At 39.7% G+C, this 18,506-nt stretch overlaps 1 protein-coding gene across 2 annotated transcripts in view; it reads right to left on the bottom strand.

Moving 5' to 3' along the window:
- Positions 1–18,506, bottom strand: part of LOC124171493 (protein PTHB1) — a 75,402-nt gene that overhangs the window by 15,940 nt on the left and 40,956 nt on the right. For both annotated transcript variants that reach the window (XM_046550670.1, XM_046550671.1), the window contains exons 11-13: positions 13,845–13,940; positions 8,487–8,723; positions 1,907–2,028 (exon numbers count right to left, since the gene is read on the bottom strand). In XM_046550670.1, coding sequence (XP_046406626.1) covers positions 1,907–2,028; positions 8,487–8,723; positions 13,845–13,940 — 455 coding nt within the window. The remainder of the gene's footprint in view (positions 1–1,906; positions 2,029–8,486; positions 8,724–13,844; positions 13,941–18,506) is intronic.

Consider the following 18,506-nt stretch of genomic DNA (forward strand, 5'->3'; position numbering starts at 1 on the left):
CCACTGCATTCATTTTTATACATAATGAGAAGGGGTGGGGTTGGGACAACAACTACACCCATGTCTCGTATAGCGCAAGGGATGCGTTCCTTGGGGTCTTTGCGCTATACGAATTTGCGTTATACGAGAGCGTTTTAACATAGGGAAGATAGGGATGCGTTCCTGGTAGCATAGGTCTTTGGTATTGAATTTCCTCTAAAACATCTATATTCCCATAAAAAGCCTTAGAAAACATTATTTCTATAAATATTTATACTTTTAAAACATCTTTAAAGATAGTATTCACGCATTCAAAGACTTTTATTCACGTTAAAAAAAATTCTTACGTGCTTTCGAAATTCCATCCTGTCGTGCGGGTGGGCTAACATCTGCTATCTCAGGGGATCGTAATGCGTTGCCGGCAGTTGACGATTTTTCAAACTAGTCTAAAAACAACTGTTGTGTCACCCAGGCCCTTTTGTAGCTCATCGAAATGACAGGAAAATGCTACTTTAAATGCCATTTCATAGCTAGCGGAGTTTATGAATGATAAATCATTTTAATTTGAAGTCCTCCGAGTCATTAGCAGCTACGTGAAACAGTCTTTAAATGCCTTGAAACCTGACCCAGGTTTTCCTTCCCTGAAAATGAATGAACGAGAATGCATTCTTTTCCAAAAGAATATCGTCTCGTCAACACTAGATCTAGTTGAGGGGGAAAGGAGCCACTTTCAATAACAGCTTGGAGTTCATCAGAAAATGTTGTGGTGGCTGCGCTATCAACACTTGCAGATTCACCTGATATCGCCGCACTGAAAATACCTGCTTACCGTTTAAATTCTGGAACCAACCGGAGCTTTCACTAAATGTCTCGGAGCGATTACCACTCTCGTCTTTTTGTCCTGATTCACCATGAACTTTCCATATGTGTAGACCGCTTGGTTGAAGTTGGTGCGGCTGAGGTCACTGATATTTTAGCTTCGTCTTTATTCAAAATAAGGCATCGTGAGTTTAAACTTCCACGCAATATCGCTTTGACGCTCTCCATTTTCAAAGCAATTGTCCTATATCAATTTCTCTTCTAGGTTTATGGTTTTTCTTGATAAATTCTTGATTTTTCTACACGCATTCCTATTTTTTGCCATATTCTCTTGGTTTTTACTCTGACGTATGGCTCTATCTAAATCACCTTCTTCTGCTGAACTGTATTCCTGAGACGCAGACGGCCTATGACTGCAGGGAGGGAACGAAGCCATTGTGTTTGAGACTCTATAGCGGACCCTTTTATGTGTTGATGCTATTCATGCGCAACTCGGCCACCGCTCCATTTCTCCCCCGTGAATACCGATGACCTTGAAGGCTTTAGCGTAGACCCTCTACCTGGAAGTCAATCGCCCGGTAACCTACGACGGCAAAAATACGTCGCAAACCGTATTGCTGAAAAAAAAACTCAATTCCACTAGCCTTACGCTTAATTAACGATCTAAATTATTTATTATCATTCTGTTATGGAGACGAGATAAATCTTCGGTAGGCCGGCTATCTGGACCCAATGACGAATAATACTTTTGGCAATTGCACAGCAATGGATTTCGATTAATATATAAACAAAAAAGAAGATTTGAGGCAAGAAATAATATTAATATGCGTAAATTGATAGAAATTACGTGTGTACTTAGCGCAAGTTCACTTTTTATCACGAGAGCGTTTAAAATTTTTGATTAGGCTACACTGCGTTGCAATGTTTCCCCGAGGAACGAATTTGCGCTATATCGAAATTGCGCTATACGAGACATGGGTGTACAGCTGTCAACAAGGGTGATTAGATAATAAAATAGCCAAGAGCAAAGTAAATATTTGACAAATTTAACTAAGTGACAAATGGGCTCCATTAAAAGATCCTATTATAAGTACTTCATTACACTCACATTAAGCTCAGCAACATTTTTCCTTTGAGTAGCGTGAGCATCAATTGTTTCAAGAAGTTCTTCAAGAGGATTACAATCCTTTGGAGTTACTCGGTAAAAAAACTTTGGTTTCCCAGGGTTACCTAAAAGACACAAATGATATAAGTCAGTACCAACTGGAGATTTGAGATATTACACACAAATGAAATTTTCCTTCCCTTTTTTTTTCAAGGACAAGTATTGCCTTTGTTTGCATATACCAACTTGGTCCTTCTAAGCCATATGGCTTGTCAGAAGGTTCCAGTTATATAAAATAAGTTAAGTTCCTTGTTGAAATACTATCATATTTTGCCTCATCTTTCGACTGAGTGGCTCTTCCTTGCCTTTCTCTTGTTCAAACAAAATTTTGATGGACCAAAGTATACATTACTCTCTTGTCAAGCAGAGAGTAATTACATAAGACCTTAACATCAAGGACTGGAAACAAATAGACAAAATCAATTCTCTATTGATGTAACAACAATAGCAAATATGTACTGTCAAGTGTATAATGAAGCTGAAGGGACAGCCAATTTACTTAATACAGGGCATGGAATGCCTTTGGAGCCAATATAGTATTATAGCCGTGAGCTGAAGTGTATCACAGTAGTGCCAGTTCATGAGCAAATTTGTTCCTGACATATGCAACAAAAATCAATGAAGAAAAGTAACTATGACACCCATGTGAAATTTCATAGAGATTTCAAGAGTCTGACCCTTGATGCTCAGCTACAGCAATACCTAACATTTATCCATGCCAGATTACATACCTTATAGGAAATGACCATTAGGTAATACCCTACGAAAAAAATGTATTACAACAAAAATGCATGTTTACAAGTTTTATGGACCACTGAGAGTTCGTACATAATTTGAATGTTAGAAAGTTCAATCTTTCTCAATACATATTTTTATAAATACAGTACAATCTCTTTATATCTTAATGGAGGGGACCAAAATTTGGGCAATTTAATGTATGATGGTTCAATATAGAGAGTTTTTAGTGGTAGGCACCATTTTTTTGTATCATTCGGAAATGAAAGGCACTATTGTCTTTCAAGCCATCATATTTATGTGTTTAAACATGCATGCATTTGTGAACATCTATTTGCAATTTAATGATACACAAGGGAAAAAGTGACTTGCTCAAGTGGTCTTTTTAGTAATTAGGGTTTGCATAATTTTTTTCAAACTCTGTTGAAATAATACTTTCAATCCCATTAAATATGATCATATTATCACTTTCGCATTCCTCCACCCTTACAAAAACATACTTTCAATGACGTTCAAAGCTTCCCGAACCTCTTTTTTGGTGGAAATTGTAACTGATTCCACATTGTCAAGTTCTTTCTCCATCTCTTCCAGTAACTCACAATATGCCCTGCCCTCGTCAATGGCTTGGAAGATAGCTAATTTTGTGATAATGTCAAGCAGCTGCCTTTTCCTGTCTGTCAAATCCATCATCGCCCTATAATCAAGAACGCAAATTTCGTATGTTTTCATTTTTATGGAAAATATTTGAAATATCCTTTAGAAAATTGATTCATCATCTTTATAACATATGACATGTTAAATATTATAAAAAATAAATAAACACAAATGACTACTGCAAAAATTAGATGATAAATTGAGCGTGCTTTTGACTGTTTCATCAAATTCCCTCTCTCCAAACTACAATGCACGTAGGGATCCAAAGAAGAACTCTGTTGAGGGCACACAGAAACCCTGGGTCTGCTACACAACGTGATTTACTGGCAATAATGCTGGGCAAACTGCACAACGGCAAAAAATTTCAATACCGCATATCAGCTAGTTAGTTGTCTACTACACCTGACAAGGAGTGATGTTCAGAATTGCTACAAATTGACTTCCCGAGCTCCCGACGTAAGAGTCAGATTTCGCAGCATGAATACTCTCACGCCAGACATGACTGCTGCTAAGCTCAATAACTTGTGAACCATTATCATTCACACCAGCATTGAAAAAAAAATAAGAATAGTACGAAACAGTAGTAAGATTATGATAAGCAGGGAAAAATGGGAATAAAATAATTGTAAAACTTGATTTGTTTTGTTTTGAGTAGTGGAAAATTCATGAAATATTACCATATTAGAAGTGGAAGAAGCAATGCAGTCGAGTATTTCTGTCTCCATGGATGGGAGCAAAGTTAGTTGAAATTTTTCTGCCTGCAAGGGATTATAGGCTGCGCTAGTTGCCACTTTTATTTATTGAACATAGTACATATATGAGCACTTACAGGAAAATTGAGCCATAAATAACAAAAAGCGAGCGCTATTGCGTGGTTTTTACCATTAATGGAGGAAAAACGATGTGTTCCCTCTTAATTCTACAGTCACTTATAATGATTGGGATAGTTGGAAACCTTTTTCTTATTTACTGTTAGGTATGCTCTCATATGGAGCAAAATGGCCGCTCAGTGGTTAACATGAAAATAACTGCATATTAAAGGTGTATTCGAAAAAAATAAGTATGAAACATTTATCGCTGAAAATGTTATTCCATGTATGTGATTGCAGTTGCATAAATGGTCATTAGCTCTCTCGGTATGATTTGAGGAGGTATTTAGGCCATCTTGGGGGTGCCTCCTTACTATGATAAGTGGAGGTGTTACGAGATAAAGAGGTATGAACCATGAGAGGTTTGCCTATAAATTTACATGTGATGGGACTGTAGTGGTGGTACAAAGTATGGAAGTTTACGATGTCAAGAGGTTGAAAACAAAGAGGTTTTACTGCAGAAACTAAACCCAATTCATTGGTTGACTGATGCATTTAGGTCAAGGTCTTATCTCATTGCTTGATTTAAATAATTGATGGCTTTTTATACTTGTAACAGTGAGATTATGTACAGTGAGTCCTCGTTTAACGTCACCTACCGTTCCTGAAAAATGTGACGATAAACGAAATGACGTTAATCGAAGCATAATATCCCATAAAAACAATGTAAAAATTGAATATCAGTTCTTAGACCTCACAATTCCTATGCGAAAAAATTTTAGCGTATCATAGCTGGGACATTTTTTACGATGGGAATGCCTAACTATGGCATAAATACGAGTTCCTGACTTCAACGACGACAATAGCAGCAGTGACATAAATCCTTCTCCATTTTTGTATCTTCCCGCATTTGCTTTTCGGCTTCGCTATAGTGCGGTCCAATGAATGCTACCAGACGCTACAGACCGGGGATCCGGTGCTCCGGTCCATAGGCCCTACCCTCGCTACGAGAATTTCTTTTCGGACCGGTCAGGAGCGAAATCAAAATGGCGCAAATGAGCGAGGGCGGGGAAACTGGGATTATGAAATCGAAGAGATGGTTTTAATTGCGAATTGAGGCGGGCGGGCGTCGCCTGGGCATCATCATCGCTGAAACATCGTCGCAGTAACAGGAACCAAAATTATTGTGAACATTTTTTTCTTGGACATTGTCGTGGTAATGTCTCTGATGCTAAAATTTGCCAAAACCATAATCGCAATCAACAATATACACACCGTTTTACACTTTGAATAGACTGACCGTATTACCACCCACGAAACCAAGGCCTGTAACTTTGCCTTTTTTCTCGCGCGAAATTTAAAATACGTGACGTTATCGCAAAGCGAAGGGGCGATAAACGAATCACGGTCGTAAAATTTTCGTGACGTTATCGCGAAATGACGTTAAACGGAGTGACGTAGAACGAGGACTCACTGTATACCAGAATCATCAAGAAACAGAAAGAGCAAGAAATTGTATACACATACATAAAATTTTGGAAATTGACCTCAACTAACCTCCAAGCATCCACCATGCAATAAGGGGTTTCTGCTACTATTCATAGAAACCACAAAATAATACGTCTACTTCTCAAATAGAATGATCAATACAATGGAAAAAGAAGGAGAAAGAAAAATATAAGATTTAAATACAAAAAATAAAGCAATCTGTCTTTCTACTTTGCACCTGTGGTCAAAAATACCTCTCAGGTGTTCTTTCATTCAGCACATACGAGCCGCTAACTGGTGAATAGGACATGTAAAACACAAAAATCACTTTGAGGTGAAACCAGCACTACACATCACAAACTCCAATAAATTAGATACTTGGTTGTTTGACCGCAACAAACCAGATGACACATGTGTTTGGCAATGGTTTTTGAATGGACGCCACTAATACTGATTTCCCTGAGAGGTATTGCTAATAATCAAATTTTATGATTTCACAAAGCCCAACATTGAATTTGCCGATAACTTTACTCAATAATGACCTATGACATGTACATCTGGTAAAAATTGTGAAAACCCATAAAATACCATAATTTCCTGTAGTCAAAAAGTGTCATAATGAAAGCCTAACATTTTATAACAATGGAGTTCACTGAGACTTCAGGTGGAGAGAGGCTTAGTATGGACCACCCTTCCAATAGGTATTTGGCTGGAGACGATGAGCATAGGAGACCTGGGATAGGAGGAGGGAGCAATTTTCGGTACATTCTGGGGCTCGAATGGCTCTGGCTCAAAAAACCATAGAACTTTGTCAAATGTAATTAACTATTTGAATACTAAATAGATGTAAGATTTGTATAATGTGCCACTCATTTCTCTGTACCTAACAATGATTCTGCAGAAGCCTGTAATAGGGATGAGTCGATTCCACTTTTTTTCGATTCCGATTCCAATTCCGATTCCTTCAAATCGATTCCCGATTCTCGATTCCGATTCCATCGATTCTTATTCCTTCTAACAGGTGGTATTTTGATTTATCTGTAGCATTGCTGTCATTAAAATTTAAGAATTGAATGGAATAAAATAACTAGGGATGGACGGATCCAGGATTTTTGGAGCCAGATCTTTCGAATCTGATATTTTCGAATCCAAATGCATTTTCAAATTCCTGCCATTAAACAAAGTCATTATTCAAGTTTATTCTGGGTACATACAATCAATGGAATGCTTTTCAGATTTTCATACACATTTTAATATTTTTATAAATTAAAAATTATTTTATGGGCTTTCAAGTTGTTTTTTAAAAACATCTTTACATACTCAGGGCCTAAACTGTTACGCTTGGGTTTGGAAATGAAAATAGGAAAAATCTTAGGATGAACCACTGACCAGTGGCGTAGCGAGAGGACCCCCCAAAATATAAAAGCACAATTACTTTCCTTCTTAAAAGGAAACAAAATATTTAAAAATCATGAATTTACAAAAATGAAACAAATGAATCTTTGAAAAATGAAGTTTTTTCAATTATAAGGGTGTTAAAATTAGTTTGAAACCCTCCCCTTTGTACCCTGTTGTTTAAAAATTTTCCCCCCTGGTTTTGGACCCCCCCCACTTAACAAAATTCCTGGCTATCGCCCTACCATCGACTGAATTCAAATTTTCCGCACGCACGTTTCCCCCGAATTTTACTGTCCCAACGCAGTAGACGGCTTTTGCCGCGGCGCATTCGAAGAGAGAATCGGAACTCTTTCCATCCTGATGGGGCGTTGCATTCACTGAAGCTATTATTTAAAATTTCGGTCCAGATCCGATGTCTTCCGCGAGTTTGGATCCGATGTATCCGATGAAGGGCAATATCCTCATATATTTGGATCCGAGGTATCCGATCCGACCATCCCTAAAAATAGCAATAGCCGCGGTGGCTACATTCTCGTTTGGCCGCGGTGGCTAAACAAAAATGTAGCGTTCATTGCGTCCATACATACAGAGCAGCCTGGCGGGTGCGCGGTGGCGGCCGAACGCAAACTGTCGAGTCCGCCCGGAGGCCGCGGCGGCTTATGCCAAGCAAGTATCAACTTTCTCAAGGGTTGCATTGATGAAACTTGGATATACAAACGCGAATGTGTCTAAATTTTTTATTATTGACGCAGACGCGTGTTAGTCTAAAAAAGTTACATATATATAAAAAAAACCGTTCTCAGCGCGTATTTATAAGAAACTTTTTTTCACAGGAAAACTCGCTCTCTGCACGTTTTTATTATCATCAGACTTTAAATATCATTCGAAAATAAAATAATATATTTCGATCTATTATACTTTAAAATTGGAGGTCCAGATGAATTCTCCGAATGTGATTCATAATCGCAATAATTTGATTTGCCGTGATCAGCGGTTAATAAAAGAACGGAAAACGCATGCATTGCTTCCCGATCCCGTGGTTTCCAATTTTTTTTTCTCTGAAAGTTGCTCATGAACATGCGCCATTTCAGGGTTTGTCGCTCTTGCCGACATTTTCATGTTTCCGAGGCCTCTTAGGCATGTTCGTCGCAGCACCCGCGTGCCGGGCGTATCCTCCGCGCGGGCAAGGCTGACACCGCGGCCGCTTAGGTGTGTGGCAGCCTTTATGTGCCAAGCTTATCGTGTATGCTCAAAACATTTATCTTCCTGGAATCGATGGAATCGGAATCGACTTTAGGCGATCGATTCTCGATTCCGATTCCGTGCCCGAGAATCGGTGGAATCGAGAATCGACATTTGGAATCGACTCATCCCTAGCCTGTAATAACAATTACAAACACTAGGCACTTCAAGTATCATTTATATAACTAACTACAAACCTGTAATTTGGTTTCCTATTTCTGTGGAGTAATTTTCTAATTTTTGAGCAAGAACACTTGCCAAATAATAGAGAGGGAGAATAAAAGCTGATGACAAGGAAAATGAGCAGTCTTTCACTTTTTCTTCAAAATTTTCTCCTCTGCACCTCCTCACCAGCTTGACCTTTCTTCCTTCATGACCAAATGTATAGAGCTCAAAAGATGTCATGCTATCATCACTCTGCGGAGATGGGAATTCTGGAAAGGAAAAGAAGTCATGAAAAGATAATTACCATCAGAGTCACCATTACAATTTATTATTGCAACTTATTGCTAAAGAAAACGGCTAGTGTTGACTACAGAGAAAAATGTGAGATTTTGCAGATAAAAAAATAAGGATTTTTTTCATAAAATTAAGAAGTGTAATAGTATTTTACCAAGTATAATTAAAAATTTCATCGATTCACTCATCTGGTAAAAATATCCCAGCTATATATTTGCGAGAAATAACTTTTTTAAAGCATAAAATGGAACCACTAGACTAAACCCAAAACTTAGCATGTGGACCACAAGGGAAGGGGAGTACCTTCGAGGGCCTGGAAGGCCTCTTACAACATAGTACTCAGATGTTTTCAAAACCTTACTCTTGAAAAAAATAAATGCACTAACTTTCATGGTCCCAGTCACATGGTGTTAGAGTCTATTGATATCAGATGCACAAAGATCCTCTTTCACATAAATACACTTGCTTCACTTGCTAGAGGCCCCTAGAACCACTGAGTCAGTTGGGCTAGGTTTGAATCTCTATTGTGTTTACATAACAGAATGCACACACTTGGAGTATTCCATTGTACTTTTCAGTGCACACAGGACAAACTTTCTCTGCAGAACAAAATCATGAGATATCATATTGTAGATATCATGGATTGCATATAACAACATTCGGATGGCTAAAAGAATCATTGTTGATCGAAGGATCTCTCCCCCTGCTCTTTTATGCAAAAATAAAATTACAATCAAAGCTTTGATGGCTGTATCGCTGCCAATAACTTAAAGAGGAAAAAAATCACAGCATATTCACAGTTAAATATATATGAGCACAGAATAATATGAAAATCTGGCAATAATTCGTAGGTGCTTGACTCCAATAGCATAACACAAATGAAATTGCCTAACTCTAGAAGCACTCACAAATTTTCAAATTAACTTCTATACTGTTGAAGATAAAAGCTTTTCACTTTACAGGGTTAAGCTAAGAGCTATTCAAGGTCCAATCATTTTTCATATAAACCCACAGCGAAACAATGCAAGTCAAATTCGGTCAGTAACTCACCCCTGGTTCCATTTGTCCTGCAGAGGTGGGTAAGCCCGTGGAATAAGAAAGCTTATCCTACTGTTACCATTGTGTTGAATGACCATTACCTTCAGTGGCATAGCAAAGGAGGGTCCAGGGGGTCAGGACCTCCCCAAAATATAAAAACTCAGTAATTTTTCTTTATAAAAGGTAACAAAATATTGAAAAGTCATGAATTTACAAAATATTTCTTTCACAAATGAAATTTTTTCGACTGTGATAAGTGTTTAAAATTAGTTTAAAAGCAATTACTTAGTACCCCGTTTTTAAAAAAATTTCCCCTTGGTTTGGACCCCCCCGAACAAAATTCCTGGCTACGCCCCTGATTAGGTAACTTACATACAAACTAGAATATAAATTTACCTTTTCCAAAATGTGCGTACAGGAGGCTTGTTACTCGCTCATTTGATTGCCATTTCAAAACGACAAAAGCAATTAATTGGTAAAATTCTAGAAAATCCTTGATTCAATGCAGTGCAAGTTCATTTAAAAAAGTATGGATTATAGCTAGAATGCCATTATAATGAGTGATGTGCAGTGAATGGTGAAAAAACCTACAATTAACATGCAAGAAATATGATAATAATGAGGCTAAGAAGTTTCTGCCATGATATGTGCTTGTTATAATGAGGTACATATATCTATTCAGAGCGGTGCGTAACTAATAAACTAGAAAGTAGGTATATAGGGGTCCCCCATTTTATTGGAGATGGCAGATGTAATAACTCTAAAAAATTTGCCATGGCACTAGTGCACTACAGTATTTACTTTGCCAGCCACAAAAATTATAAGTTGGACAAATATAATACACATTACCGCACCAATGGAATCACTGCATATGACTCAACTGAATGACTACCCTGCTTGCAGGCACAGAGTCTTTATGAAAGATCTTGACCATTAACCCTTGGGCTGAGGGAGTTAACGAATTTAGCCTCCAACCAGTGTAGGAGGCACCCACTGCCACGACAGCTGATCTATTAGAGTTAAGCCCCTTAGTGATCCTTAGGCTGAGGGAAAGTGCCCAAGTGCCAGATATCCAGGGAGCAATAAAAATTTTGGGTAAATACCGCAGCCAGCGTGCAAAACATATGAAAACGTTCCCACACCCTAAGGGTTAAGGCTAGTGTAACTCTGTGCAGGGAGAGCCCAGTCTGCATGCCTGGCTACCTGTTGTTGATTTGGGGCAGTGTCTAGAGGGCAGGGGACGAGGGGGCAGGGGTCTAGAGCTCGCCAAGGCAATGCTTCCAACACTATCAAGCCACCCCAGAGATGGGCAGATATTTCACTAAAATTAATGTGTTTTCTATCAGTATTGATGGTCAATTACAAGTTAGAAAGCAAGATATGTCCTACATATGTCAGAAATATTCTGTGCATCGCCTTAGTATGGAAAGCTTGTCTATGCCACGCCGCCGACTCAAAGCCTGCTCCTCAGCATGACTGCCACAATATTATATTCAACCAGGCTGTGATGCTCATGAAATCATTTCACCTGAAAATTAAGGTTGTTATCTACTCCTAATTTCTTGAAGAGAAATTCTTGGACTTCCATCACTAACTTAGGCTTTACAAATTCACAGTGTTGCCAAAGTGCTTTCTCCAGTGTGGAAAATATGTGGGAGGTTTTTTTTTCACCCTCCAATAGGTCAGCACAAACACCAGACAAGCGACAGGCGGGTACTGCACGGGTAGAGCAATTGTGCGTCCTACGCACCACATGCACAAGTGATTTCTTACTGTAAGTTGCTAGTTTAAGGTTAGTAGCAATCTCTTTAACTTCATTGCCTCAATTGATTCTCCCGCTAAGTGTGCATTGTGGGGAGACAGCCAGAAAGCCGAATGCCGAATGGCTTCAGCATTGACATGTCTTCACCTTGATGCCGATGAAAGAGAATTTTTCTTTGATGCAATGTGGCTAGAGTGTGATACAGTATGTTCACTCGCATTCAAAACAAAAGCAGAGACATGCTGACTTCTCAAAGTGTTCTGATCCATGACAATGCCCGTCATCTCAGTGTTGATGCAGCCCAACTGCTCCTTGAGCGATTTCAATGGGACATTTTTGATCACCCACCCAGCAATGCCGACCTAGTGCTGGGGACTTCCATCTTTACGCTGAAATGAAGACGTGGCTAGATGGCAAGCGTTTCCAAACGGTCAATGAGCTTCAGGCATAATTCATTGGAAGTTATTGGCGGCAACACTCCATCAAGAAGGTGAAGTAAAGCTTTTCCACAGGCAAGACAGGCCCTCGTATATCGAGATGTAGAGGTGATTCACTCACCGATTATTTATAGCCCCTCCCCAAGCATCATTTTTGTGAGACCACAGCATTTTGTGGCTCTTTTTCTTTAATCGCAATGCACGGAGCGGAAAGCATAGAAGAACCTAACTAATATAAGACAGTGTGGAGCAACATTGTAGGTAAAGGGCAGAATGAACATGGGGTTGTGCTGTGTTCATAACCCCAGGCTGGGTTCGGAAAACAATCTAATTGGCATCAGTCTGCACCTTCTCCCAGCACCACTCTTCCCCTTTGATTGATTTAATCATTCTGCCTTCTGCTCCAAGATTTCAGGCGTTTCCGTGCCAGATTGTGTACATCAATATCAGTCTTGAAGATTGAAAAGAGTGGAGCAACACGTGGCTGATGACAATGACTGGCAATAAGAAAGCAAAAATAACTGTGGTTTTAAGTTCTTCTATCTCAGAACAGTGCATCTATTACTTATGATGAACACTGACATGATCGTGAGATACCTTCATTCACGAGAGGTTATGTCTATAGTCTCCAAGCGTGGGCTGTGCCTCGAGCCTCTTTTTAACCCTTAGAGAGCCTATCTTAACTTAGCTTATCTCGCGCTTAGAGCGCTATCGCGCTCCCCCTATCTCTCGTAGAAAAGTGCCAGGAGCACTATCTTATGCAATGCATGCAATGTTACTCTTAGATATTAATAATTAACTAATCATACAATTGTCAATATCCATTTTATTTTAACATTAACTGTTTTCTTTGAATTATAAAAATTAACTCATTGTTATGTATGTTCTGCTGTGTGCTATTATGGCGTGTCAGTTGTTTGCGACTGTGGCGCCACTTGGGTGGCATGGTAGGAACTGGGGGACTTCAACAGTCTCTCGGGTTGTAGCCATGGACGAGTACGGACGTGAATTGTGTACTAGTGTATCATTCGCTTACTAAATAAAAGCGGGTTGTTAATCCAACCAGAGTTCTTATTACATATCACTCATATTATCAAAAATTCGTCAAATAATATAATAAAAAGGTGAAACCACATATAATAAAGATTTCCTAAAGTTTTTGAACATATACCTTTACTTATTTTTGAGACCTAATTTTTTCCCTAACCTACCGCAAAATCAGCAAAAATGCCTCGGCACTTTTGGCATAGTGCCTAGAAAATAGGTTGGCACTCAAAGGTTTAAATAAAAACAATCCTCAGAACTCAGTATTGTCTCAAGCCTCTGAATGATTCAAAACCCAGATTTCCATACGCACTACCTATTTCCCTCACTCACAAAAAATAAAACAAATCATTAAGGATCTTTTTCTCACTCTTGCAAGTCATCCCACTACTCCTCAAATATTCCCTCACAGCCTTAACCATATCAACACTTTATCACATTTTCAAAGTCACCTAACTGTAGGGGTATTCAGAGAGGAACTTTTCTTCACTGGGGCCTCGTAAAAGATTAGCAGAGGAAGGACTGAGTCCATTGCACAACCGGATTGTTGCTGGTGGTGTGTACCATTAAAGGAATAGACATTGTGTGAGAGAATGAAGTGGGAAAGATCAATTCGTAAATCAGCGCTGGGTGTTTGTGGAGGGAGGCAAGTGGGAAAGGGAGTGGAGGAGAGCAGGAATGCCCCCTGAATATGGGATTGAGCATAAAAGTAAGCGACATCTATTGTAGCCATGATGATGGGTGAATAGGGAGGGAAGAAAGCAGAATTTAGTTTTGAAACAAACTCATTCGGATCTTTATTGTGCAATGCTCACCAGGAAAGAGAGTAGCCACTGCAGGGCACCGGCAGCCTTGAAAATGCAATTCCGATGTTTTCAATTCTAGAGATGGATCCAAGGCAGCATCTGATCCTTCAAGTAAATAAGCAAAACAAACACAAGATTAATTAATTTCACCACACAAGAAGAGAAATGTGGTATTATTGTACTATGATATCCCTGTTATCATAATTTTACATCCATACTGTGACATACCGACCATGTGTCCGGTATGTTTCCTTCGTTGAGCAATAACCTGAGCAGGGGATGATCGCATATGTGTGAAATGCTGAGTAAGGTAATGAGTGTGCCTATGACTTTGTGTGTGTGGGTAGATTGCCATGCCCTGGGCATGAGGAATGTGTGACTCACGAGTGTTTTGTGTTGGTCAGCGCGGACCGATGGTTGACCCACTCGACGGAGAGGCACAGTGAAACCCCCTCTCACCTCAAAACCCCCATCCCTAGTGCGTCATTCCCCTCCATATGGGTATAAATCTGCGGAGAGAGAGAGCCTCAAGGCAAGAAATCCTAGCCCGGTCGACGGGGAGAGAAAGATAGTGGTGTGACGTGCCTGATGGTCGTCATTCTGGGGGTCACCAGAGTGCTGTTGGCAGAGGACGAGATCGTTCTACGGTAAACCTGAAGTGGAGAGTGATTGCAGACAAGCGACAGACGAGACCAATGCCCAGAGGTCGGGAGGAAGACAGCCCTCGATCCCGCGAACACTTGGGTCCAACTCGTCGCCTCATTGATGGCTTCTACTGCTCAGGCTCCGACAAAACCGTAAGAACGTCGCAGCTAGCGACCCGTCCCCGTGCTTGTTCGCCCAGACCCCGAATCACTTCCCAAATTGTGTAGCCAGAATATTGGTTCTCTCACTCTGTCCCGGTGCGCCGTATCTTTCAACAAACTATTGACTCAGTGTCAGAAATATTATTCAGTGTGATCACGCAAGCAGCCTAAAGACTTGATTTGGGCATATTGTGAACCCAGCCCACATATTCTATACAATATCACGTATTGTTTTTTTTTTGGAGGGGGGGATAAATGAGTCATATCATATTGTTGCATTTTTGTTCACCTCATCTTCATCAGGGTAATTAATTTTGATAAGTGTATGTACGTTATGCAAGTGGAAAATATATTCTGGTGTCTCAAAAGTAATTAACGATGGTTCGATCATTCCTTACTCGGGACTATTGATGCCCTCCTCATCCTATAAAATATGTGGCGTTTCGTGTTCCGTCACAATACGTAAAAATACATGATAATCGCTAATACACTCAATACTTTATAGATATGTTTCTGGTAAACACTACAGCAACAGTCACATAGTAATTGTTGGTCTGAATAAAACTAACTTGCATTGGAAAACCTTATACTAGGGCCCCTCAATAAGAAAATCAAATAATACAGCAAACTCCACAAACCACGCACCAATTGAGATACCTAATTTTATAATCACTTACATTCATGTATACATGCTCCTCTACATATTGTGGTGGGAGAGAATGAGGGGTGGGTCAGGTTTGGTGTTTTTTTTTCGTCGGGAAGACGATGGTTGGGGGAGGATGGGGTTGTAGAGTTGGGATTGTGGGGGTTTGGGAGCAGGGGGGGGGGGAAGAGATGGGAGGGAATGAGGGAGGGAAAGAGGGGAAAGATTATTTTGTGGGGAGGCTCGCTGCATTGATTGGCGTACACGAAAGAATGAGAGCTTACAATGTAGATTTCAAATTCTACAGAATATTTAATGCAGTAAAAAAACAAGCAAGATACACATAAAACAACTCAATATTCTTTTCTACTTCGAACATCAAACTGGCCAGTGGTATGTAATAACCAAAATGATCTATTCTACAAAATGTGGCACCATAATAGTAAAAAAAAACAATAAACTTCCTTTACAATCAATATCAGATAATCGGAATGGAACCATAATTTTTTTTCCAAAATGAAAGATCATTCTAAAGGCCTAGCTACATGGTATAATTCCCGTGTGACCTAATATCTAAACGTATGAGCACAGAAATGAATGAAGAAACAAAAATCCGTGCAGGAACACAAAAATACACCTTGTAACCACCCAACTTGTGCAAATATGTGAACATAAAATTAAACCTGCTCTAATTTGGTTCATGCGAACATGGTACATGTTCCACTGTGGTCCACTAAAACCATTCAAGACTTAAAGAAATTAACTCGTACATGTTAATGTACCCTGTGATAAAGCCTTATCAGCAACAAAATATTTTTATAGAGGTATGAGAGAGGATGAATAGAATTCAAATGGGTCGCTAAAATGCTAAATAAACTACCCTTTTCCACGGTAGACAACACTGACCATGATCAAGAAGCAAGCAATCGTAAAATATGTTTATAGAGTTGAACGCACATGATGAAGCCCAACACTGAGAACGGTATATCGTTGCAAGATCCATGTGACACAGAATGGCCCTGCCCCGGCAGAACTCCCGTTGTCTTGGCAAAGAAACGGTTTTCCAAGGAGAGTTTTCATAATCTGGCATTCTGGAAATTCGCTGGTGGTCACGAGAGAGAGGAGGGGATGGGAAATTATCACCACAATACGTCAATTTCTACTGCGCAAATGAAGCTACTGATAAAATCTATGCAAACACTTGAATGTTGAACGTGATCACTCACTATGCAGGATGTTTCAGGTGGAATCTGCAATACTACAGGATGTGGTAGGGGAGACAATTTCAAGGATTTTTTGTCATATAAATGTGAGGTCACAACTGCTTAGTTACTTAGCCATGGCTACGCAAACATTTTGTTGATTTCATTTTGCAGTTACCACGAAAACGCTGACTAAGGTAATGTTCAGTGATGGAAGGGATCTGGAACTTGTGCTGATTGTGCTTGAGATATGTTTCGTTCATTTTATGGTATCTATAACAAAAATGGTAGCTTATTTTTACAATGGACTGCGAATAATTGCGGACATTTCAAATTTCAAAGGCGTATTTCTTTATGATAACAGCTTTATTTTCACATATAACAGTTAAAAAATCATAAATATTTTTTGAAATGAGATAAATAAAATTAATAATAAATTAGATAAATAAAATAATGAATTTATAAGAAACAAAAACGTGAACTTCGAACACAATTATTGATCGAAAACCACACACTGTCCTAAATACTAAACCACACGCACTCATTCAAAAGGGGGGAAAGGGGATAGAAATTGTGATGTGATGAACAAACAAAAATGCGGGGGGCGACGGCTCTTCGGTACAGGTACTTCTTCTGTTCTTAAAAAGGGGGAGAAATCTCCATTTCTTCAAGATCACGACAATGTGGCTTTAAGTTAAGATTCTTCTTTACTTCAAGGGGAGGTGGAGCGTAATTTGGGATTGTGACTCTACTTATCAGGTTCTCCTTCTCTCGTTCACAGCTGTCCTTGGATGGCTCCTTCCTAGATCTCTGCACCTTCTGCACACCATGGGCTGAGAGAATATTCAGTGGGATGACGTGGGTTGACCACCTTATTGGCAATGGAAATCTACCATTCCTTACCCCGTTTACTACTTCCGCCAGTCCTCTCCTTTTTGGCCCAAACTCCGACGTCTCCAGATCCCCTCTCTCTCATCAGACCACTTCTTACTAAGGTGCTTCAACAAATTGGCACAGCCTCCGTCAGCATGACGAGGGCAGGATTGATGTCTCTCCCTCAGCTGATTGCTCTCGGGGTTATATACCTCGAAGAGGGTTGGTTTTCTGGGGGTGGGGACAGCAGGGAGGAAATTGGGAGGAGGCCAGTTTCTTGAGTCTTGTCGCCACTGAGGGGGGGAGGGGAGGGGGGGTTTGAAGCATGTTCTCTCTGTTTGGGGGGAAGGGATGGAGAACTGGTGGTTTCTTCGGTTGCCTCGCACCATGCGGCAGGTGGTTGGGAGGAGGGGGTTAGCTCCTCGGCACATACACAGAGTCACTCGATCGGGAAAACCCCAAAATTGGGAGGTGGGAAATTGTGGGGGGGAAATGTACTACATACAAGTCCATTCATACCTAACTACACACACAGTCAAACACAGTACAGCCCAATCAAATACAGCTCTCCTTCCCTCAGAAACACACATTTACACTAAATCATGTAACTTGCCAAGCAGCAACAGTTACAATATCTTAAATCATAAATTACAAAAAATGTAATTTAGCATGATTACTTTACTACTTAGCACCTTCCACTCTCACTGGCACAAGATATATATATATATAAGCGTGGCAGGCAGCCACTTGGCAGGCTTTTGTGGTTTGAGGGAGTGCAGGGTGAGGTTGCCTAATTCCTGGTATCAGCCTCCTTGAATTTCTCAGCCCAAACCATACATATTCTTGGCTCTAGTTCTTAATTTTGAACTTTAATAGCTCAATTTTCAATAATGAAAGGGGTTCTTTGCCCTATTAATATAATTATCTAGGTTAATATTAATTGTACCTAAAGGATCGTCTAATTAGCAAAATAATGAGGCATAAGAGACTATACAAGGCTGTATCTTTAAAATGCAAGAGAATCCAGACTAATGATAACCAGCAATATGAAATAAGATCGCTAAAAATTACCTTCTCATCAAAACATCTCTGCATTAAAGATCTTCAACTGCATGTCATTTCATAATTATTTTCTAATACCTTTACC

Source organism: Ischnura elegans, chromosome X (assembly GCF_921293095.1).
Source record: "Ischnura elegans chromosome X, ioIscEleg1.1, whole genome shotgun sequence".
NCBI classification, from domain to species: Eukaryota; Metazoa; Arthropoda; class Insecta; order Odonata; family Coenagrionidae; genus Ischnura; species Ischnura elegans.